This window comes from Numenius arquata, chromosome 2 (genome assembly GCF_964106895.1).
Source record: "Numenius arquata chromosome 2, bNumArq3.hap1.1, whole genome shotgun sequence".
NCBI lineage: Eukaryota > Metazoa > Chordata > Aves > Charadriiformes > Scolopacidae > Numenius > Numenius arquata.
Genome location: NC_133577.1, coordinates 92,617,551 through 92,640,956, shown reverse-complemented (window position 1 = coordinate 92,640,956; position 23,406 = coordinate 92,617,551). Strand labels below are relative to the sequence as shown.

Below are 23,406 nucleotides of genomic sequence, written 5' to 3'. Positions count from 1 at the left end.
GGAACGATTGTAAAATAAAAGGGAGACAACGGAAATCCAGAAGAAAGGAGAACACTACTAGCAGTAGCAACCTAAACCAAAAGTAAAACAAAACAAAAAAAATCATTTTTTGAGATGAACACACCTGTTACCGTTCCCATAGGGCAGAATTTCTGAAAGATTTCTCAAGCGGTGAATTTAAGCTGATGTGCAATTCACAGTTCCATAAAATTGTCTCTGTTGTGCAGCAGGCAGGCAGGTTCTCTAAGGCCTGGCAGGTCATTTATTGAAAGAACCCAAAGTGATACACCCTCAGGCAAATAACGAACGTTCTGCTTTTGAAAATGCAATTTACACAGACCCAATAGCTGTTTCTCAGAAATACTTTAGATAGTCTCACCAGTATATCTGCCAGAGATAGGGGATTTGTTGGTTTACAACATCATCTGTAAGATGTTCTTTATAGAGAGGTGATGTAAATTCAATTGGCATTGGAAAATTCAAGAGATATCTAGAAGAGAAAAAAGTAGTAGTAAATGAGAATATCCCTCTACATGTAAGAGACCTATGTGGAAGTAACAGTTTTGAAATCCACTTCATGAGACATATTAAAAAAAGATGCACTTTTCTTAGATATTATTTTAACTCCAGATACTATTATACAGAAAGCATTACACAGAAGTGGTTTATACAGAAAGCATTTACTCCCTCATTATGTACTAAGTTAAATGCTCCTTTATATATCAAACTCCTGCCCTCCCAAATATGCATCAAGGTAGAATCATCTACTAACAGTCAGATAAGCAGCATTGCATTACTGTAAAAAGTAATGTAAACAGATGTAAGCATGAATAAAATACAACACCGAACTTTGAGACAAAAAAAAAAACACAACACATTTCAAAGCCTCATGCGCATAAGCTTTAGCACAGAAGGTCTTCCTTTGAAGACCTTCAGAGGCACCAACTTTGATTATAGGAAACTTGCGTATTTCAAAACTTTGATAGTCTCTCAATTAGGTGCTAAAATTCGAGTGGAAAATCTGCAGGCTTAATACAAACCTGTGCCTCTTCAGCAATAGTAGCCTGCTGGTTAACAGCATGCTGGACCTCTGGATTGAGGTCTTCTGCAAGTGTTTTAGGAACAAACAAAAAAACCAAAACAAACCCCAAAAAACCCCCAAAATTACACACAATCAATTATGGCATACATATGACTGATTTCCATCCCCCAAATCCAGACACTAAACTTGCTGGCTGCTTCATCTTTAACTGCTTCTGAATTTAAAATTTAGTGTATATGCACAAACAACAAGTATAAACCTTATGAACTACCAAATCATCATTCACTGAAGTTTTAGCAAAACATGCCAAGCTAAAAACAGAGGAGTTTAAAAGGTCTAGATTGTCTTATTTTTCACGAAAATACCAAAATTACAGAAATTTAGGTACAAAAAAAATATTCTAATTATACCTTAAAAGATCCATGGGACTGTGCTGTTGACATGTATTCTCAAAGAAAGCTGCCACAAAATCTTGCAACAGTGGAAGAATGCTGCTTGACCTTTCCTGTTGGGTGTGGGGCGGGTAGTTTTTAAACAAAAAAAAAAAATTAAAATCAGACATCAATCTGAAAATGACAAGAACAATTTGAGCACAATAAATAAACAAGTGGTGTGTCTATCTCTGCAATGGTCCATTGTCATCATTCTCCCAAGAATGAAATCTAACTGGGTCAGTCAGCAGGGAAAAGCTGAAAGCATATTACAGGGTTTACTGTTAACGTCTATTACCGCATAAGCATATTAACACTGGATTAGAGCAAACCAAACTATAAATTCATGATTTTATGTAATTCCTTTGATTATCTTTAATCGTGTCACTAATCTTGTCAATTCTATTTTTCCCCTTGATATAAAGGGGAACTAGACATTACAAAAATATCATGAAAATTAATCAACTGGAAGTGTTTGAAGCAACACACAAAACCCAAACTTCATAAAGCCAGTAGACCAACAAAATGAGTTTTGGAGTATTACCTGTGAAACAAGGAATTTACACAACTGATAAAAAATCTCTGCATTCTGAGGATTCTTCTCAAATGCTCCAATCCACACTTGGTAGGCATTGTCACTCTGCTCCATCTGCAAATACAAGGTGGCCAAACTCTCCAAGAGCTGACAGTTGTTAGGGCAGAGCTCCAATAAAGATCTACAGAGTTCTGTAGCAGACTCCCACCTTAAAGAAAAGGAAAGGTAAGTTTTCAAAAAAGCAGAGTTAAGTACTCCAATTAAAAGTGTCTTGAAACAACTTACCTTTCAAGAAGTTTCAGCAAACTTATCATGTTTCTGTAGAGAGGAAAGCAGATAGCTATTCTTTTGTCAGCCTCAAGGCTTTCATCAGTACATGTTTTGACAGCATCTTCAAAACAAAAGCATAAAATCAAGTCTTTAGACCTCAAGCAATGTCGAAGTTATTTGAAGCCTCACCATAATAAAAAGTCTTATTTAACATAATGAAAAAACATGGAAAATGAAAAAAGTGTGGAAAGATATTTCTGAGAGCGCTGCTTTTGCAAATTACTAAGAAAAGGAAGATGGTCATCTTTTGAAAAGTTTCTTAACACTTATCGCCACAGCACAAAGACAAGAGTCTTTCACAACTTTCATCCCTTGCTCATTTAAAAAATACGAAATACCCTACCAGTGAAGTATTAGAGTCACTTTACAGGTAGTAGTGTACCACTGTATTTAAAACTACACTCCAGGATTTCCAGCATAGCTGCTGAAAGCTATTGAAACAAAAGCTAACATAGGATATTATTTTTCTTCTCAGCATAAAGCTCAATAATGAACACCCTGTTATCATGGCTAGACTGCCTTCCCTCCCACAGTTGGGCTATTCAATCTATCCTTGATCATTTCCACACTGCATTACCATCTGCAGCACAGATATATTCTCAGTGGCAATTCAGTGTTACTGCTGACTACTGACATTTATATGATGCTATTATAAAGTCTACTTCTGGCAGCACCACAAGTCAAGAATTCTATTTCTTCTACTATCTTAATTTTACATCTTTAAAGAAATTATTCCATTTACTTAAACTTTGAATGAAGACAAACACATGCATTTCTCTGCCTTTAAGGAAACACACTTCCCTTACTACACTATATTGGAAAGTAACTTTCCAATGTACACATCCCATTGAGGGGAGGCAGGGTAAGAGAACAACGACAGAAGTTTTGCTTTATGCTTGCACAAGCCCAAGAAAACTAGCAATGTCATACTGTCACAAGCCACTGGTCTTTATTTTGATAGAATGTCACAGTTGAGAGAAAAAGCTATGCCTTTGAGGCACAGATGAAAAACTCAGCGTGTATGTTAAGTACCCGAGAACATGGACTTTCCTCACTGCTCTGTTCAAATCAAGATGAAATACTCTCCAGATTAATCCCAATGGCTTAACGTAGTCATCAGCAGTATTGCACTGCCTCGAAATTCCAGAAGTTGGAAAATATTTCTTGATTTACAAGAAGTGAGCAATGTATTAAGCAGTTTAACTCTTCAGTCTTACCTTCAAACATAGCTAGCAGTGTATCAGGATCGGTCTTCACATCTTGAACCGTTTGCCATGGTATTAAAAATGGCTCTTTGCTCATGATCCTTGAAGGATTGACGTTAGCTGGATCATAGAACTTGACTGGGAGAATGCCGAATTCAGTTAAATGTATGTAAGCCAGCCAAGCCAAGCAACGGTCACTTACAGTAAGACGTTCTGATATTATCTTTTCATTTGCTGATTTTAAAGCATTCTGTAAAAGTTAAAAGAAATACAATGTATTTCAACCATAAAATCTTTAGGATGTAAGAATGAGACAAGGAAAGAAGAAGAATAAGTTCTAACATTTTCAAACCTTTTCCATAGAAAAGACAGGAACTAATTCTTGACGCCAATCATGACTATATTTGGCTTATGTGAATATGTGGCTGTATACAAATCATATGCATAATTTCTAATAACAGGTTCAGAAAAACTGTAGAAGATTGTTATTTTGAAAAGTAAGCAGAGATAAGACTTTGAAAACATGCAACTACCAACATTATGTTCTATTCTTCTGCTTAATTCTTGGACAATTACTTCCAGTTGCATAGAAACAATACATTAGCTCTAGAGACAACTCATCTACAAGTTGGATTCAGCCTGTTACATCCTACTGGGTTTTGTGGGCTTAAGGTTTGGGGTTTTTTTAGTTAACTTCTAGTTGTACAGCTACTAAGTTACAGCTATCCAAGTCTACTGAGAGTACCATAATCTTCTAGGCACATTGTTTAAAAAAAATGTGTTGGAAACATAACAGAACAAGGATACTGCCTCATATTTTTCTACCAGTCATATGCAAAACTAGAATAGCCCAGTTTAACTGGCAGATCCCAAATAAAATCATTAGAGCATGCAATTACACAAAATCTAAACACAATTGCTCCTAAAATAGAACAGGCTCCTAAAATGTGCCAACATTTTTCTGGATAAAAGGCAGTACAATCAAAGAAAGCACTTTCAAGGGAATGAAAGTACTTGCAAATTTAGGCAAAATTCAGCAGGACACTTGTCCTGTAAAAGGCAAAAACTTGGAAGTTTCAAAAACATTTAACTTATTCACCCTTCAAAGTATTCAAAGAGATACACTGCTACTTACTCTGAAATAGCATTTATTTAGAAATTATCTTCTCTTAAATATGGTTAAATAATCTCTCCTCAAGACATTCAACTACACATTTCAAGTGAATATGAAAAAAAAAAACCCAAAAAAGTTTGGTTTTGTGATGATGGGAAAGGTAAAGGAAACCAACATGCTATTTCCTCATATACACCGGATTTCCATGTCAATTCCACACAGTTCTTTATCGCTCTGTTCTTTTTGTTCACTCAAACATTCAGAGTTACATTTATCAGTACTGCTGTATTTAGAATAGCTTTTGGATAGAGTCAACAGAGCATTACACTTTTCTATTTAAACTGGAACTAGAAAAAAAAAAAAATCATTACAGCCTTAAACCACACATCTGAGAAAAATGTTTTAGGGTGTAGTGAGCAACAGGTGCCACCTGCTGGTAGGAATGAAAAAACTGGCAACTGAAACTATAGCAACTCCAACTTTTAGTAGGGGCTGATGTCAGCTCTCAATTTCTCACCTTCATCCACCACTTCTATTGACAGGAACAGCAACTTAAATTCTTTCTACAGTCACAATAAAAGTCTGAGATAACTCCATGACTTTGGAGTTCATAGGATGAATAAAATCCGATTTAACAGTCTCCAAATTTTGGTGCAGGGCAATACCGTTAGGTAACATCATACTATGTTCTCCCCAAGAACTACTAGTTGGAAAATTTCTGTAACAATAAACATTTGGGAACCTGAGGCAATACATTACTCACAGGCCGTTCACTGCAGAAAAGTGTTCTACAACTTACTGGAAATCAAGAAGTAAAAAAAAAATACTAGGGAATTGCTTAAGATGTAGTGGTCCAGGCTATTAGCTACACAAGCAAAGCAAAACAGGTAACAAAAACCCCGAAAGTATATCCAAATTTTACAATGGCATCATATCTCAAAACAGAATTCTCTAGGAGAATTCCTTCAGCAAATAAAGGAAGGAACAGTTCCTCTCAAGTTGACACTATCAAGAATCACAGACAATATAAAGGTGAAGACAATTCCTGGGATGGTAACATGGAAGTTACCTGCAGCAGAACAAGAGCATTCTGATGTCTTCCTGTAAAAAGGCTTAAGTGAACTCTGTACAGGAGAGTCTCCAGCAGCTGAAAGGACACAAGATTTGGATTTTCTTCCGTCACTTCCATTAGGAACTGGAGCATCCTCCCACATACATAGTCTTTTCCATCAAAGGAGTTCTCCAAATTCAAGAACTAGAGAGAAATAATTTGTATTAATAATAATCATCAGAATATTAGTAAAGTTTCTAAGTTAAAGTTACATGAATCACAAGCTTTGCATAGTGTCTTTCATCGCCTCATGAACTGCATTTCCCTCCCTCACACTAAATGTTCACATTAAACCTCAGAAATACTGTTTAAATACTGAAGATCAAATCGTCAAAGGTAAAATTTGCAAGCTTAAGTAAAAAAAATTAAGAAAGGTAACAATCAGGTTGAATGGGGCTTTGAGCAACCTCGTCTAGTGGGAGGTGTCCCTGCCCATGGCAGGGGGCTTGGAACTAGATGATCTTTAAGGTCCCTTCCAAATCTAACCATACTATGGTTCTATCTTTATTTTAAATACCTTTTATGACCAGAGGAAAAGTGATGATTTCTACAAATATCCTGCAAACAGAACTTTGAATGGCTTCATTTTCTGAGGAACTTGAGTTTTCAGAAAGCTATAGTGTTTTTTGTTTCACACTTTCCCTGTCATACATACTGGTTTTCTACAGTAGAAAAGCACACTTACATGAACATTTCACATACACTTTATTTTTAACTTACTGTCCACCAGATTTGATAAGAGGGAGCGTATTCCACTGCTGTTTCACACATTTCCTGTATCTCCTCCTTGGTTCCTCTTTTTGAGAAGAGTTTGAGGTAATGACACCAAATTTCAGAATTTTCTTTGTTGTTCTCAAGGGCTCGAGCCAGAACATTTAAAGTAGAATCTAAACACTCAGATGATGAGCTGTAAAAATGAAAAAATTAAAAAGGCATTCAAATCAATTGTGTTAGTATTATGATTTACACAATATCAAATACAAAAACAGATGCTCAGAATGGAAGTAACATGGTCAGGTTTTGTTTTGTGCTGTCCTTTACCGTGAAAGTTTCAAAGTTTCAGTACGTTTTCACCCTTCAAAGGTTATTATTAGGTGCAATTACCACTGTGCATGGAAAAATGATTTTTCTGGGAAGAGTGCCAATTCAAATAGGAGTCCGATTTAATTGAAAATGGGTAAGATTCATCTGTAAGCAGAAGTCTCAAGCTGCAATCATACAAAGGCATTTACATAATACAGACTAAAAAACTTATGTAGAAATTTCAAAGGCTTACTAAAGTAAGGTAGAATATTTTTGTTACATATTTACTTTCTACAGTCTTCAAATACAAGCCTTTATTTCAGGTTTCTATGCATGTCATGCAGGTTTTCTCTGCCTCTAAACCATTAAAAGAGTATATTACTTTTTGAGATAACTATCATGAGACAATACCAGCAAAGTAATACAAGATTAGCTCAAATAACTGACTATATTTCAAACCACAGAGTTGAGCTTTAATTCATAAACGAACTTCCATAAAACCACAGAAAGCTTCTGAGGTCACATTTGTTCTGAAAACATCTTTAGAAATTACTTTGCATAGACATTTATGAGAGGAAAAACATGTCTCAAAATAAAATTAACACAGTTAACCATGTATAGGTCTGAACCCTTCCCAACCCCTTCTGTCACCACCACCCCTACTAAACCACAGTTTCTTCAGAATACTGAGGTGGGGGAAGGAGAGGGGGACTAGGGCAGGTGGCTGTTTTAAGAAAAGGATGCATTGTCTTCCATTAGGTTTTCCATTATATTTTCTAAATATAAGGTTTCACGCTTATATTTAGAAAGCACGCTCCTTTCACCCTGCCACTTGCTGGTAGCATTTTCTTTGAGTACTGGCCTTTTCAATTCTATCCCTTCTAGTGTTCAGGCAGCCATTGATACAGCTAAACTGATCCTTTGCTACATTCTCCTCCCTGCTGCAGCTGCTTAAGCCAGCACCTCACTATTAAAATCAAACTAAATCTCTAGAATGAATCCATCATAACAGAATTCCTACTGAAATTATTGGCAATTATAATTGCCAATAAAAATGTGGTGCCTTGCAGAACAATTTAAAGGAACACAAACTAGATAAACTTAGAAATCCAAAAGTTAAAAAATTACAAAAGAAGAAACTAAGTGCTCAACTGGACAATTTATACAGGGATAAAACCGCACAGCAGAACTGTTCTTATAATGAAGCTTTCTGATGAAAGTACTTTCAAACATTATTCCAACCATTCAGTCTGCAGAGGAGAAACTGATTTGAGTTCATTGGTCCACTACTTTATCACTGGAAGTACAACATTCCACTGCAATCTTTGGAATACACTAGGTTGTGCATTTTTCAAACACAATTCTTTCTCCCATACTACTTTCCATCAACTTCCATTTTGAATCAGAACCTACCTAAAGATAAGCCATTAGTGTAATTTATTACTCACATACTATACTGCATACAATAGGAAATCAAATCTATTTTTTTAACCTGCTTTTAAGTAATAAATTATTTATGGCATTCTTGATGAAAGTTCTTTAAGATCAGAAAGAAAACTTGATCATAGTAGCATGGGTAAAGCACAAAAGCAAGTCTAAAATGTAGCAGACTTACCCTTCATTTTGATTCAAGTATTTGTATGCAAGTTTAATCCAAAGCTGTACATCACAGGGGTTTTCTTGGACACTTGCCTCCAAGTTGGAAATGTCATCAGTCTCACTTGTAAAATATCGGACATCATCTGGAGTCACCACGGCATCAAGAGCTGGAACTCTTTTTTTATGTTCTGTGGGATGGGCTGCAAATAAAAATAAAATAAGAAGAAACATACTTCTTTTCAAAACAGAAGTGACCCATAAGATTAGAATTCACGCAAAGGGGAGGCATTTATATATTTCAAATATTGGCATTGACCAGAGCAAAATACAGTTATTTCAAGATCCTCTAAAACTTAGAACTGTGTAGTCTGTAGGAAACTGGTTATATTTCAAATGTGAAGGCAAGAAATAAATAGCAGTAAAAGGCTGCTTTTATCAACAGACACCAACTAAGGCAGTTTACTAGGTGGCATTAGGAAACAAACATCTGACCAAAAAAAATCATCTCAATTCAGAGTATCTAAAAAATTCTTTTTACAGGATTTGTTAACAAATCCTAAAGCTCCCACTTGCATGAGTCACATGTGAAACACTGTTGGGTCACTGACACCCTAGCAAGCTTCTCAAATGCCGTTTAAATGCAGCTTTTTTTAACTCCTGACCTCACCACCAAATACTAACTCTGTACAAATTTAAAATAACCAAACACGTGAAGTTTTACTACTTATAGTTCTGGGAGGGAAAAATCATAAATTTTTAAAAATCCTCATCGTCTAAGGGCAAAGTTGAAACAGTCTAGCGAAATAGTTCCTTATGTTCCTTTTAAGAACAGGTAAGTATAAATTCCACTTCAACTTCCAGTCACACATTACACTAGATTATTTTTTTTTTTTCCTTAAATACAACAACTTCAGGTCAAACTTTACCCAAAAACGTATGAAAAATAAAGTTTGCATGCAGGAAATACAACATTAAGAGAGCTATTAAAAGCCCTCTTAAGTTTAAAAGTTTTCTTAAGAACCACTTTAAAATTTAGGTGTTGGGAAGAGGCTGGTAGGTATTTTCCCCCAATACTCTTTTTTTTTAATATATGCCACAATCCAGCTTACCATATTTAATAGGTCCAACAAACTGTTCCTCTTCACTGCTGCTACTATCTAACAGGGGTTTTCTCCAGTACTTTGGTTTCCATTTCCTTTTATCTTTCCATGTTGTAAACGGAGGTGCTGTAAACAAGCAAAGCAGTAGAAATTCTTTTACTTTTCTGTATTCAAGATTAAATCATCTTTGCTAATAAAGATTTTAGATAAAAACATTCTATGAATGTAATAAGTGCATAAGTTTCAACACTACTTATTTAAAATCAATTGTGCTCAAGTATGTGAGTCACTTTTCCAAGTTGGACTCCAAAACCACTGTATTATTGCCTTAAAACAAACTCTGCTGCCTTTAATGTACTGCCTGTAATGTAGCAAAATTTATAATACTGATAAAAAAAACCTAAAAAACAAAACAAAAATGTCTTGGTTTACAAAAATCATCAAGGTATTTATATAATTTTAAAATTTTTTATTGTATCTAATCTACCAAGTTACTTACTGTGACTTTTACTCTCATTGACGTTGCTGGCCAGAAGAACAGCCATCTGATCCACCGACATACGGTCTCTGTTTATACCAAAAAGTTTTTCAACATATTTTTCTGAAACAAGAACATTTCTGTCTTAAGTACGCAAATAAATGAAAATGGATAGGTAACAGCAATTTAGCACAACTTATGCTGAATTCATGAAATATGACTGCTTCAAGAGGTATAGTAATTTAACATACTAGAACAAAGAAATGAAATATTGAAAAAGTTCTGTTGGGCAACTTGCCTGTATGGCAACAGAGTTGTTATTGAATTCCAGTTCTGCTGAAACAGACCAGTTCAGTAGTTAAAAAAAGAAGTGAGGAAAAGAAGTGAGAAGGGGGGAGGGAAAGACTATGTCCATTGCTCCCCAACCCCCTGAATCCTAGCAATCCTTTTTTATTTTTTTTTTTTGACTGGAATATTGCACAGATCAATGATTTTTTTTTTTCTTCCTTTAAAGACACCATGGTAACTACCCACTACAAAAGACAAAATTGGACAATTGCAGAAACTAATTTTTTTTCCTATATAGCTGTATCTAATACTCGCTTTACATCAAAGTCCTTGCACCCAGAGCTTTCAATGAAAGCAATTCCCTTCAGAAGTGAATCTTTATGTAAAAAAGTGAACAAAAGACTCTTAAAAACCTGTGGCAGTGCTGATCTCCTCGTCAGTGCTTTTTTCTGAACAGCCAATCAGTTCTAAATTGTAAGACAGAATATCCTGAAACAGCTGCTTACGGTTAAGAGTGCAATCTTTCATGTGCTGCCTAAAACAAATAAATAAGCAATTAATATACTTATCACAGCAACAATTTGATAAGGCTTGTAACTAGAAAGTTGGTTTTAATACACGTTAGGGTGAAGCATAAAGAAAATGACACCCACGAAAACCACTATAGCCTGCTTTGAAGTTTCTGTTAAATATGCCCGGGTCTTCTCTAAACTTAAGCCTGCATCAGTAACTTAATCATAGCCTTCGCTATTTCACTATAGCATTGGCCTTTAAAATATACCTCTACACACTTGCTTCACACTAACAAAAAAAACGTTGTATGTAGAACTTTCTAGTTCAAACAAGGTAGTTATAAGAATTAGATATCACTTTGTATTTAAAAGATTCAAACTATGGTTTGATGGTAGCAGTTAAGAGCTGATCCAAAAAGCTGCCTGCCACCAGAAATGGGAAAAAAGAGCTAAATTCCACTTCTATTATATTTTCCAGTAGTTCAAAGTTTCCAAATTGGGTTTATTCCTGACCAATTCATACCCATTTGTTCTTGTACCAACTTTTTAAATATACTGTGCAACATTGTTTAACAAAATATTTTTTAATATAACTTAACACCAGCTTCAAACAAACAAACCTAGCCAGCATTTTCCCAGAAAACTAGAATTCCACTATTATAATAGTTGTTCGGGTTTTGTGGTTTGTTTTTTGTTTGTTTGTTTTTGGTTTTTTTGTTTTTGTTTTTTTAACATAATCACATAATATTGGGCGTATGCTTTATTTCAGTTAGCAGCATGCTACACCTGTAGTGTGCTTAACAGTATCAACCACCGCCTAAGGTTCCATGACAGTCAGAAGTTATGGTGAAGCTATAAAGCAAGAGGAATCCCATCTGAATTACAAGGCAACCAAAGGGTGAAATATTCTCTAACAGTGCATTACTGCTTTTCTGAATTTACATCTAAAGAGCCTCTTTTCTTCATGGCTTCAGTGAAAGCTTTTTTTCCTGCCAATCAAGTAAGTGCAATAGGGTATTAAAACTAACTTTATTTTCTAGAACTTGTGCACAAGATCCTAAGTCTAGACCTCTTAAAGAAATGAAAAACATGCCTATTTTGGTCTTTGAGTCAGACATCTAGAAGAGAGGATTAGTTCAAACAAATAAAATTAAAAAAACTCACCACTGACAGTCATCATCGTTACACGTGCCCGTTAAATCAAAACGGCAGAAACACTGTTTTGGCTCAATCATATTGCTATACGTTACTGAACTGAGGTACAGTTTTTCCTTTGTCCGAAAATACGGACTAAACCTAAAACGAAACAGTGAATTCTTGTAACAAAGCTTCCAAGGTAAGACATCAGTTTTACTAACCAAAACATTTTGAAAAAAAAAAGAATTACTTTTTCTGTATTCAGTCTCATTATTTCCAAATCCCTAATACTAACCAAACACATTGCTGACCTGTCAGTTAAGAGAAAGGTGAAAGCAGTGGGAGAGGAAGGGAAGAAAACAGTACTTTTCAATATAAACAGATTCTGCTCTCTTCTCCCTTAGGTGCAGAACTTCATACACATGAAAACAGGAAGCATAGTAATCATCCACCAGGGAAAGCAAACTACTGAAATCGAATTTTAGTTTAGTTCTGGAAAAACTGCACTCATACTCTGGTGAGCATAAGATCAACGTCAAATGGAAGTGTAAAGAGAACCATTAGATATTAACCTTGAAAAAACAATGAAAAATCCACATCAGATTTTAAAACATGTAAACAAACAAAACCCAGTCTGAGCTGAACAGACTAATGCTTGTTTTAAATCTTTAGCTAAAGTTTGAGTATGTCAATTTTGGCATTTCTAGCTCCTTAAGGAGTTGAAGCTATAACCTACAAGAAGTTAAAAATCAATACTTTATGATGCATCCTCCATCTTTTGCTACTTAAGAATATAGAAATAAAAAACCTGAAGCACATGGTAGGATTCAACTGCTCCAGTCTGAATTCCAGACTTTTGTTTTCTAGAAGTTAATGCGTATCAACAAAGCTCTCTTTTGTCAAAAGATGGATGTGTCAAATTGATTGAACTTGCAAGTGTTTATTTTAAGTCAAGATGAATCACTGTGGTCATGCTTCTTTCCACTGAGCAGGAATCCAAGAACAGGTGACTGGCTCAACCTTGACTCTCGCAATGTAAATTCTAGCCAAGTTTAAAGACTGTGTAAGTGAAATACATTCCTACTGATTTTTTTTTCCTGGATTTCAGATTGCTTCATATTGGATACAAAAATCCTATTTTCAAATGCTTAACTATTATCTTTTAATTTAGTTATACCAAACAACAATTCAGTTGCAGGGAGCAGTATGTAATACAATATAAAAGCAGCTTACTGCACAAAAGCAAGGGACTCCTCCATAACATAAAAAGTAACTAAAAACATCATGTTCCCTAAACTAGGCAAAATTGTTTCAAGACAGCCAAGTATCTCACTGCAACTTATCTTTCCGTACATGCCTGGGTACCAGGGAAGAGCAGTGAAGAATACGTGAACAAGAACACATACACATCGAAGTCAAACAGCTGCTACAGTCTTCCTACCTGTAGGATTTAAATACTAGAAGAGGACTATGGTACGGTCCAAATGGAAACGGTTTCACTTCTGTTTGTTTGTTTTGCGATGTAACAAAATCCATGTCCACTGAAATTTCCTAGGAAACAGATAAACAGATACACAGCAATTGCAATACCACCTAATAAAAACTAAATATGCAGGTTTTCTTAAGGCATTTTACCTGACCACACAACAGATCTTCCTTAGGTACTATAAAGGAAGTACTTTTCATTAGGAGCTCTTTCAAGCTGTCAGCTTTAGCATAAAGCTTTTTCAGTTCATCAACATTCAACCCAAGGAACAGCTCAGGCTCCTCTGATGCCTTCTTAGAAAGTTTGTTTTTAGTTTCTTGTTTTGGAGTGTCCATGTGTTTAAGATTTGGTTTAGTGAAAGAATTAGATTCTCTGAAAGACCTCCTTCGTTCTCTGTTTGAATTAGACAGAACTTCGTCATCAAAGTAGTTTTCTTCACTGTCCAAAGACAATTTATCCTGTGTAAGATCATGAAGTGATGGCTGAGGTAATGCGAATTCAGACTCCTCTTCTGCCTGAGGTGCAATATTCGATTGTTCCTTGGTTTGAAGCGCACGGGCTTCTTTCAATTTCTGAATCTTCAGAGCATATTCATACTCTAGTTGCTGTAGTCGTTTTTTCTCTAGTGCAATCAATTCTGCTGAATGCTTTTTTGGACTTGATGCAGGGGAGTTCTCCAATTTCAACATTTTGCTTGGCTGAAAAGAAAAAAAATTCTCTTTATTTTCACAGTTACTTATCTAGTGACAGGAGGTAAATGAAACACAGACAAGACATTTAATTCAGAGTTTATAAAAATATATTTTAAATGCTTGCCAGAAAATTTCAAGAAACAGCAGGAAAACTACAGAAGAGTTTGCCACAACTCAACTACCATGTTTGCACGTTTCTAAATAAAAATTACCCTACAACATGTATGGGGCTGCAACAGGAGTTCTGGCTGCATTTAAAATGTGAGATATAAAACAAGTATACACAGTGGTGTTGAGGGAATGAGGGGGAACACAAAGAAAAATTTACAGAAATATTTTAGCCCTGTTTTTCTATAATTTTTTTTTTCAAAACAGAAAGATCAGATCATCACTTCAGCATCCTTGCTAGATAATTTTAACAAGATCACTGATATCTACGGACAGTAAAATATTTCCTTCCCAGGCTCCTATTATTTATCTACTGGCACAGAAATATATCCCTAGCACAGAAACGCAGGCTTTGAATAGCTTTCTTTTTTAAATGCTTAATGGTTTTTCTGTGGAATTCTCAAAAAATATAGGAAACCAACAAGAAGTTTCCTACAGTGCTTTTGAAATGTTTTCCTGAAATCCCATTTGAACTATGTTTCCTAATCAAAATTGCTACTGCTTTTCACGTACAGCATGGTTTAAAGGCACGCAACAGACTTACTGCAAGATGATCTTGCTCCAGTTTTCGTTTCCCAATTTCCTTACTTGCTACTGCTTTTGCTCGAGCAAGTTCTTCCCCATATTTTAATGCCAGAGCTTTTTTTACTGTAACTCGTTGTTGAACTTTATGAATCTGAAAAAAAGAAGAAAAGAAATACTACAGTAGGATGCAAATTTTCAGGTATGACCACATAATAAAATGTAATCAGAAAAGACACAGGAATTAATTAATGATTAATTCAAAGAACGCCTACTGCCTCCAAAAAGCAGGCCTCGCATTTCAAGATTTCCAGCTCTAGGAAACAGAAACATTTAAAAATTAAAGTTACTTGTTCCTGAAGCTTCTTGAGAAACATCTTATTAGCATTCAAGATCTTCTCTGTTGCTTGGAGCTGTTCAGCCAGTTTGTTAATCTTATTTTCAGCAATTCGAACATTCTCTCTCTTCTTGGCCTCTTGTTGCAGCAAGTGTTTCAAGACAGATTCATCCTTCATCAACAGAAGTCTAAAAGTAGAAAAGCCATGTAACAAATTTTTTTCCAAAGGGAAGTTTCTCAGACCTATCGCTGCTCCTCTGAAACCCTAGTTTATTTAAGAACCCAGCTCTTTTTAAGTTATCAAACAACATTCTAAGTTTCTCCTGGTACTCTTAATATCCATGAGACACTAAAATATTGGTAGTATGTACAGCAGATTTCAGTATCCCAACTTCAATATGGCATTATGAAAACATCGCAGTTATGAGGACAAGAAAAGGTAAGCAAGCAGTGTATCTTTAATACTGTTTTTAACATTAAGGGATCCCAAACACACATGTTCTTTCTTTCTGTTAAGAAACAGCCCAATTCTTCCTTAGGGCATATACACACATTAGCAGATTACAAGCTGTAGTACTATGGCACAACAGAGTAATTAAATATAAGAAGTTATGCATTAAAGGAAGCAAGACAAAGACTTAGATAGATAGGTGTGAATAAAGGCAGGGCAGAAGAATGTCATTCAATTTATGTCTGACCAGGAACCAGTTTGTTCACAAGACCACAGAAAAATAATCAATGGCAACAGAAGCAGAGGAAAAGGATGCCAAGAACTTATTTTCTACAGTAACTTGGAAGAAGGGTGAGAAACGTGGAAGAGGCGTGCTAAAAAAGGCATATATGAACAGCCTCAAACAGCATACCTATTCTGCAGGAACACTCATTTATTCGTACCTATCAGGCATATCCCATTGAAACATGCTACTCTCAAAGTGTACTGAGTAGTGAAAAGCACACTCATTTTTTCATATTATATATTGCATATATATATATATACACATATTAGGTGGCACAGATGATATTCTAGTCACTAAACAAACACAGCTGAAAACAGCTTGACAACCAAACTAAAAGTTACCAAACGCCACAATTCCTTCATGTAGCAATAGAATTCAAGACCAAAGAGTTCAAGCCAACAGAAAACCAATCATTTGCTTTACTTTGAATGCTACACATTCAAAAAGATTATAAATAAGTTTTCATCCTAAGCAAACAAGGTATGACTTATGACAGTGAAACACATACCTGTTTTTCTTAAGCTTTGCTTCTGCTTCTGTAACTTGTTTTGTCACTACTGCTATTCTCCCAATTCCATCAACTTCACCATCAGAATTTGCAGGGGATGAACTGTTTCTCAGTGGATCAGACTTAATTAAGCGCTGCTTCTCACGACTAAAACAGAGATATTAATGTTGAAGCTGCTGAACATCTTTGCTTTTGATTTCACTGTGTACTCCCAATAGTTTTAAAGTCTTCAAAGAAGTAGCAGGACAAGATTTCAAGTTAAAAGAAAAAGAACTTTCCACAACTACAGTCAATTACTGTAAATCAGTTCAAATCCAAGGACTTTCTTTAGATTCCAATGTTGTCTTACTAAAAATTGAGTGGTGGGAAAAAACCTGAAGGTAACAGCAAGGTTTTCAAACTCGAATTTTCCTTCCAGTTACAAAAATAGGCTACTAAAGGACTACAAATAATATACATTTTACTTTAAAAATTAAACTTGGTTGTACCTGGCAATCTCTTCTTTTAAGAGTCTGTATTCTATCTTCTTATCTTCTGGTAGAGCCTCTGGAGTTCTCATTGGATCATTTTCTTTTTCTGATTTTGGAGGAGCTTTGATTTTTGAGGCCTGTACAATGAGGTTCAAGTCAATACTAGTCACGCTAATTTAAAATACAGCTATTAACTACTATTTTTAAGAGGCATTTCAGCACAAACTTTAAGCTGTTCAAAGCTAATCAGACCTTTTAAGCCAATACTTTTTTTGCTAGTACTTAAATATGCACTGAATTTTAATTGAAAAAATGAAGCTAAAATATATTACAAATTCTACCCTCAGGATGCCATCTTAACCAAAAACTCACTTTAATTAGCTTGTGCAATCCAAATTACAATGTAACGTTCCAGACAGGGGTAATGTACTCACTCTTGCCCACTTCTGATGTAATTCAGTATTTCCTGACCAAATTATAGAGTTTAAAACCCATATACAAAGCAAAATCATTACAAAATAAGCCTATTAAATGCTGATAAAGTTTACCTCAACATTTCTCCTTGCTTCTTTTATCATAGATTCTAGTCCTCCAAATACACTGTTAGTTGAGTTAGACGGCTCTCCATCAGACTCACTATCATCTGAATCATTTAATGTAACCACAACAGACTTGTGTTTTGGAAGCTGTGGGGAGAATTAAAGAAGTTTTATAGCGAGAAGAAAAAGTCAGAGGCAGATACAACTAAGCACATATTTACTAGAAGAGAAAAAGGAAGTTAACTCCTTTTATTAGCATAGCACACCAATTCTACATTATAAGAAAATAAGTAAGCGTTTGTGCATCTCCACTAAAAGACAGAGATACTGTACCAATTCTTAGTACTATAACATGAAAGGTACTTGGGAATACATTGAAAATGTTGGAGTATCCGCAGCATATTTATGTCTGCATGTTCATAACATAAAAATCTCAAACCTTTGACTCTTATAACTTCATGGATTATTTCAATTGTAATGACAATTATGATCTGCCATTTGCAAGCAATTTTTTTAAGTAACTGAGAGGTAACAATCAATGAAGTCTGCATTAGAAATGCGGTGACAGACATACCAGAATTCTCTCATCTTTCAGACACACAGTTGAGATGCCTCTTGTCCCACAGTTATACTTAGCTGACCTTACAGCGAGCTGCTCAGGCAGCTAAATTGGCAGAATACCAACAGTACATAAAGAACATATGAAAAAAGATTAATCACTTTTTGTCAACATCACTAACTGAAACAGCCCACTGAAGATCAGATGACTGCCAGTTCCAGCACAAGGAAAGATGCAGAAACAAGCAGACAATTTAGATTAACCTCAAATGCTCTGCAGTTACAGCTTGAAAAGAAGGAACTTAGTTCACATTTACAGGACTGCTCTTCCCATCTCCCAGTGTAGGTCTGGACAATCACAGTTATACAATTAACCTTTATCTCAGGACAGGACCTTCAAACCTCTAAGTGTCTTTTAAAGCACACACCTCACAAAACCCCCTACTTTTAAAAGGGAAAAATACCCCATTTCCACAACTGTTTCTTTTTTAAATTCTCTTTCTGGACAGTTCTTAGAATAAGGATCATATCTACTAGTCCTGCATGTGCTACAGCTACACCATTTTGGCAGCACCAGAGCATAGGTAGGTGAAATTCCAGTTTATATTGGTGGAAGGCACTGGTCCTCTCCTCACAAATATTCTCTGGTTGTAGCTCCATGGAAACTTCAATTAATCAAGCAAGGCAACCCACCCTTCTCATCTTCAGACGCCAGATACACCCCTTCCCCATCACTGGCTCTTGGTATTAAAAGACCAAAACTTCCAAGCTGCTTTTGGCACAGCTATGTAGGGTAAACTGTCTCCAACTGCCTTCCTCGTTTTCCTTCTAGGAGAAAAGCTGATAGTGGAGAGGGTCAAAGTCAGCTTTTCTCCAAGTGTTTTTTCCCAGGTGTTATTTTTTTCATGTGGTTCAGCAAAATGTTTAGCTATCAGTACAGTAACACCAGGCAACTACCATCACACTGCCTTCAGTAAAATTAATTTCTACTGCAGGGGAACCACAGCCTCAGCTGTAGCAGCAGATCTCTATCCATGATGTTCTAAGGCATTATTTTCAATCTGTGGTGAATAGATCCCTGAGTGTCCATGACTACTTTGAAAAAGGGTTACAAGATGCCACTGAAAACCAGTAACTGTAGGCTATTTCACTATGCAGAGGTCCTCAACTCCACAGAAGAAATCCCAAGGTTTGTAAATAGAAAACCTCTTCTGCAATATGGTACAGCATGCTCAAACATTCAAAATCTACCAAGTCCTCAAAACAATGAAAATACATTTCAAAAACTTGAAGATTTTGCATTTTCTATACCTTTGTGATTTTTAAATTTCTGGATATATCCAGAAATGCTCATAGAAAGACTGTCAGTTTTTCTGTTCAAAATTAATTGCTCATGAGTTCATTTTTTTTATGCTCTAGTAAGAAATACCAAATACTACAAAAGTTAAGAAAGTCATAAGCATTCAATACAAGTTGTTTCTAAAAGCTTAAACTAACAGGAATAATTAATATTGTTTTCACAGATGACAGAAATACCTTGTGACTAGTCTCCTGTAAGCATAATTTGGCCATACACACATTTATTTTATATATAAATATTCTATATCCCAAGCTATTAAAAAAATTATTAACAACTGCAAAATTGTTTGTTTCTATAATCATTTTTGTAAAAAAGCCAAGCCAGCTGATTCAAATACAAGGAATTAATCTGTCAGCCTTAACTAAGATAACCATCATTAGCAACAGGCACCAAATTTCAGTTTCAGGGGTTTTTCTTTTGGTTTTTTTTTTAACATTTACATAACACCTTCAACAGTACAGCTGATGTCTCTTATCATGCTACCAAAACAAACAAACAGCTCCCCAGTAATGTGTTCTCCCTCATTTATTCAACAGCAGTTAATGAAGTCTCAGGACAACAGAATATGTGGTAATTTAAGGTTTTTTTCAGAATAGGTTTAGTATTTAAACATAGAAACACTGAAAAACGTAAGTAAGCGTGAAGCAATTTTAGAAGGGATATAAGCATGCCCATATTGAACAAATACTCTAGTTATATTTAGAATTTAAAGCAGATATGAAGATGGGTATAGAGAAAAAAAACCACATCCACTTTAAGCTTAAGAGCACCATTTTCCTAAGAAAGGAAAGCAGGCCTTAGAATGACCAAAAAAGAAATATACAGGTCTCTTTTTTTTTTTTTCATTATGGAATTATGGGCAAGCAAGCTGTTGGCCAGCTAGAGCTAGATTTGATAGTGATACAATGGCCTCAAAGATACTATATACTCCTCCAAATTTATTTTAGAGACAACATCCACTGACAGAAAGGCAAAGGTATGGACTCAATCATACTATTCATTAGAAAATCTGCATGGAAAAGAGCTACAACAAACCAAACTTTGTAAGATGTACGGTTAAAATAATCCCAAACTATCCACTATGTAGGGTTCACTGCCATAAACAGAACAGTAGGTTACACGGGCTTCCGGTGGGCATAAACACAGGCAAATATGTTTTTATAACACATTTCCAACAATCCAAGGAGACTGCAGACATCACAAATCAAATGCTAGCGGCACATACCTCCCATGACCATCCAAACGAAGGTCAAGTTACAGAATATGGCTTGAGCTAGTGTAATGAATGCTGCTGCTGCTGCTGCCGCCTGAAGAGAACAGCCTCTCCTGTCTTCCACCCTCACTCACAAACATGCCATCTGCCACCACTTCTGTGCTAGCTCTGATGCTCACACACTGTTCGCTGAAAAAATTCAACTCCCCCTAGAAGGAAAAGTACCTTTTCGCCCCCAAGGTTAGTTTTCTCACCAGTTTAGCATGTTAAATTTAAGTTAAGCAAGAGGACTGATGCTCCAAACCCCAGTTTAAAAGAAGGGAGACACCATTTCACCAGGAGCAGGACCAAGAGCAAGACCACCTCTTTTTTGGCAACAAACAGTGATTAGATTGGCTCAGCTACCATTGAACAGCACCCTTTAGTCTATGCTAATCTGGAAAAGAAATTAATTGAACTATGTTTTCAGTCTTTTAGTTCAGATGAGAGCTGGTATGTTTTGATGCTCTCTTAAGCTGTAAATTCTTACTTCAGTATCAAATTCTTTCTAGCGGAGCATATGGATTTTCAAAGTTACTAATAATTCAAATGTTTAACTGAAACCACCATTCTGTGCTGTCTCACTAGAAGACCTTAAGTATTTTTACTGTTCACTTGAACTGAGGACAACTTCAACACACAGTCTTGTTAATAGAAAGCACCAATATTTCCTTACTGTGATCACTGCTCGTGGAGGCCTCGGTACTCTAACAAACTTTGTATTTTGTACCCGTGGCTGTGACACAGTATTAATACTGACAGCGGACAGATTGCTTCTTGGCACACACTGCAAGTTATCTGGAACAGGAGGGGAAGGCGGACCACTGTTACTTGAGGTTTCCTAAGAAAATAAAACAAAAATACAGTCATAAAAATACATACTATAAACAACTATTTTAAAACACAAAAGCATGAATGAGATGGTTCTCATACACGACTTGGAATTGTGACTGAGGCAGACTATCCAAACGTTATCAGAAAAATCTTGCAATTCTGCAATAGTATCAAAAAAGCACACAAGAATATGCCAGTTATTCATAGGTCAGCTGCAATATATCTGTGACTTTTTGATGAGGTCAAAAACAATCTAAGTTTTCAAAATTACAAACTTTGCTTCTTAATCCAAAAAAAACCCAAAACAACAAAAAAATAGAACGGTTAACCTCTCCTGACTCCTTTTGCTAGAACATTGAAACAAAGTGCCTTGTTTTCTAACTAACAGCTGATAAATAACAAACATTTTTTGCAGAAAATAAAATCCCCATTCCCCTGAACATACTCAATTTTTAGTTTCATAATTCCTTCAGAAATAAAAGACAAGCTGCAATTTATAATTCAAAGGGTGTTCCAGGGTGGGTTTTGTTTTGGTTTCTTTTGGGGGAGCAAAGGGTGAGAGAAAGTCACATAATTACTTTTTTTTTTTTAAGTCATCAAAAAGGTAGCACAAAAAAAAGCCTGTAATCCTCACTTAGCAGGTCATATTTAAGTTTTGGTCAAGATTGCCATCTAGAGGTTTACATTCAAAAACCAAAAGAGTACCTCAGATCTGAAAGCTCGTTTGTTGGCTAGAGACTTGAGTAATTCTTCTCTTAAGAGCATCTCCTCTTCCTCTTCCTCATCTGCAAATGGAGGTTTTGGTGGCTGTTCCGGCTCTTCAGGGGGAAGAGGAGGAAGAGGTGGAGGCGGCTCAAGAGAAACACATGAAATACCCTCTATGTAAAGCTGGCTCAGAGATGGTACAGGCTGAGAGAAAAAGAAAAACAAGGGTTTGAAACTTGAAAGTTACAACTACTTTATAATTATTTAGCAGAAGTTGAGTCCTAAATTATTTCATGGTTTAAAACTAATTCAAACTACAGTGGATTTAGACCACTGTCAAAGGCTGCTACTGAACAGTGAGCAATTATTCAAAGATGATGATGGATGGAAACAACAAGGTTATATTTGGATAGTCAAGTTAGTGCAGACATACAAACTAAACATAAACGAGAATTTGGAACCGGGGATAGTCTAGCCACAGAAATATGGCTCACCAGATAGGCTCGCACTGCTTGAAAAACAGTCCTTAAACAGTTCTATGAATTTGTCTTCACTAACAAAATTACAATTTCCTTTAGTCAAAAATTCAGAAGCTGTCATGACAGGGAATGGCAACTTTCTATTGCTTTACTAAGAAAGGTAAGAATCATACAGTGAAGAAAAGTGGTGGGGAAAAAAACCTGCACTAATTCAATTTCCATGTGGACTCTTAGGAGAGCAGACAGACAGCATATAGTCAAAATGCACAAAGTTCGAAAGAAGAACTTATGAGCTACATTTTTGTCTGTTCCCCTTCTCCCCGAGGTAACAAGTCAGTGGATAAGCATATCTACATACACGGCCTAGAAAGAAGAGGGGAAAGTTGCCTTGCACTAACAATTCCAATTCATTATTTTTTCTTATGTGCTTCAGGCAATTTGTTTTGCTATGAAACAACATAGCTCTAACAACAAAGAGGAAATGGGAGACCTTCCATTAAACAGGATTTGGATCAGCAAAAAAATAGCTGAAATTTGCTTTTTAAAAAGCAAACACAAGTCTACCAGATAGTTCAAGGGAACTGCCAAATAGAGAATTGTAACAAAAACAGAATCTAAATTTAATCATAACTTTAGCATCAGAAATAAGAAATCAACATTTTGAAAAAGAACATTCCTTCCAAGGTTACTTACTGGAATTGGAGGTGGCAGGGGTAAGGAAATTGGTGGTACTGGAGGTGGATAATATCCTATTGGGCACTCAAAGAAAGGAGGCTGCACTGGAGAAGAAGCTGTAGTTAAAAAAAATAGTTATCGAGTATAAGAAATATGGCAGGTAATTACTGAACACCAAC

At 35.7% G+C, this 23,406-nt stretch overlaps 1 protein-coding gene across 1 annotated transcript in view; it reads right to left on the bottom strand.

Annotated features, from left to right (window-relative positions):
• The window catches only part of ZFC3H1 (zinc finger C3H1-type containing), a 43,767-nt gene that overhangs the window by 8,243 nt on the left and 12,118 nt on the right, over nucleotides 1-23,406 (bottom strand). The window contains exons 7-28 of the mRNA XM_074165669.1: nucleotides 23,246-23,343; nucleotides 22,074-22,277; nucleotides 21,211-21,375; nucleotides 17,374-17,511; nucleotides 16,844-16,962; nucleotides 16,356-16,502; nucleotides 15,124-15,298; nucleotides 14,796-14,927; nucleotides 13,541-14,089; nucleotides 13,347-13,456; nucleotides 11,933-12,064; nucleotides 10,670-10,791; nucleotides 9,990-10,091; nucleotides 9,500-9,616; nucleotides 8,407-8,590; nucleotides 6,489-6,675; nucleotides 5,727-5,912; nucleotides 3,556-3,793; nucleotides 2,294-2,399; nucleotides 2,018-2,216; nucleotides 1,453-1,547; nucleotides 380-490 (exon numbers count right to left, since the gene is read on the bottom strand). Of these exons, the coding sequence (XP_074021770.1) occupies nucleotides 380-490; nucleotides 1,453-1,547; nucleotides 2,018-2,216; nucleotides 2,294-2,399; nucleotides 3,556-3,793; nucleotides 5,727-5,912; nucleotides 6,489-6,675; nucleotides 8,407-8,590; nucleotides 9,500-9,616; nucleotides 9,990-10,091; nucleotides 10,670-10,791; nucleotides 11,933-12,064; nucleotides 13,347-13,456; nucleotides 13,541-14,089; nucleotides 14,796-14,927; nucleotides 15,124-15,298; nucleotides 16,356-16,502; nucleotides 16,844-16,962; nucleotides 17,374-17,511; nucleotides 21,211-21,375; nucleotides 22,074-22,277; nucleotides 23,246-23,343 (3,616 nt within the window). The remainder of the gene's footprint in view (nucleotides 1-379; nucleotides 491-1,452; nucleotides 1,548-2,017; nucleotides 2,217-2,293; nucleotides 2,400-3,555; nucleotides 3,794-5,726; nucleotides 5,913-6,488; nucleotides 6,676-8,406; nucleotides 8,591-9,499; nucleotides 9,617-9,989; nucleotides 10,092-10,669; nucleotides 10,792-11,932; nucleotides 12,065-13,346; nucleotides 13,457-13,540; nucleotides 14,090-14,795; nucleotides 14,928-15,123; nucleotides 15,299-16,355; nucleotides 16,503-16,843; nucleotides 16,963-17,373; nucleotides 17,512-21,210; nucleotides 21,376-22,073; nucleotides 22,278-23,245; nucleotides 23,344-23,406) is intronic.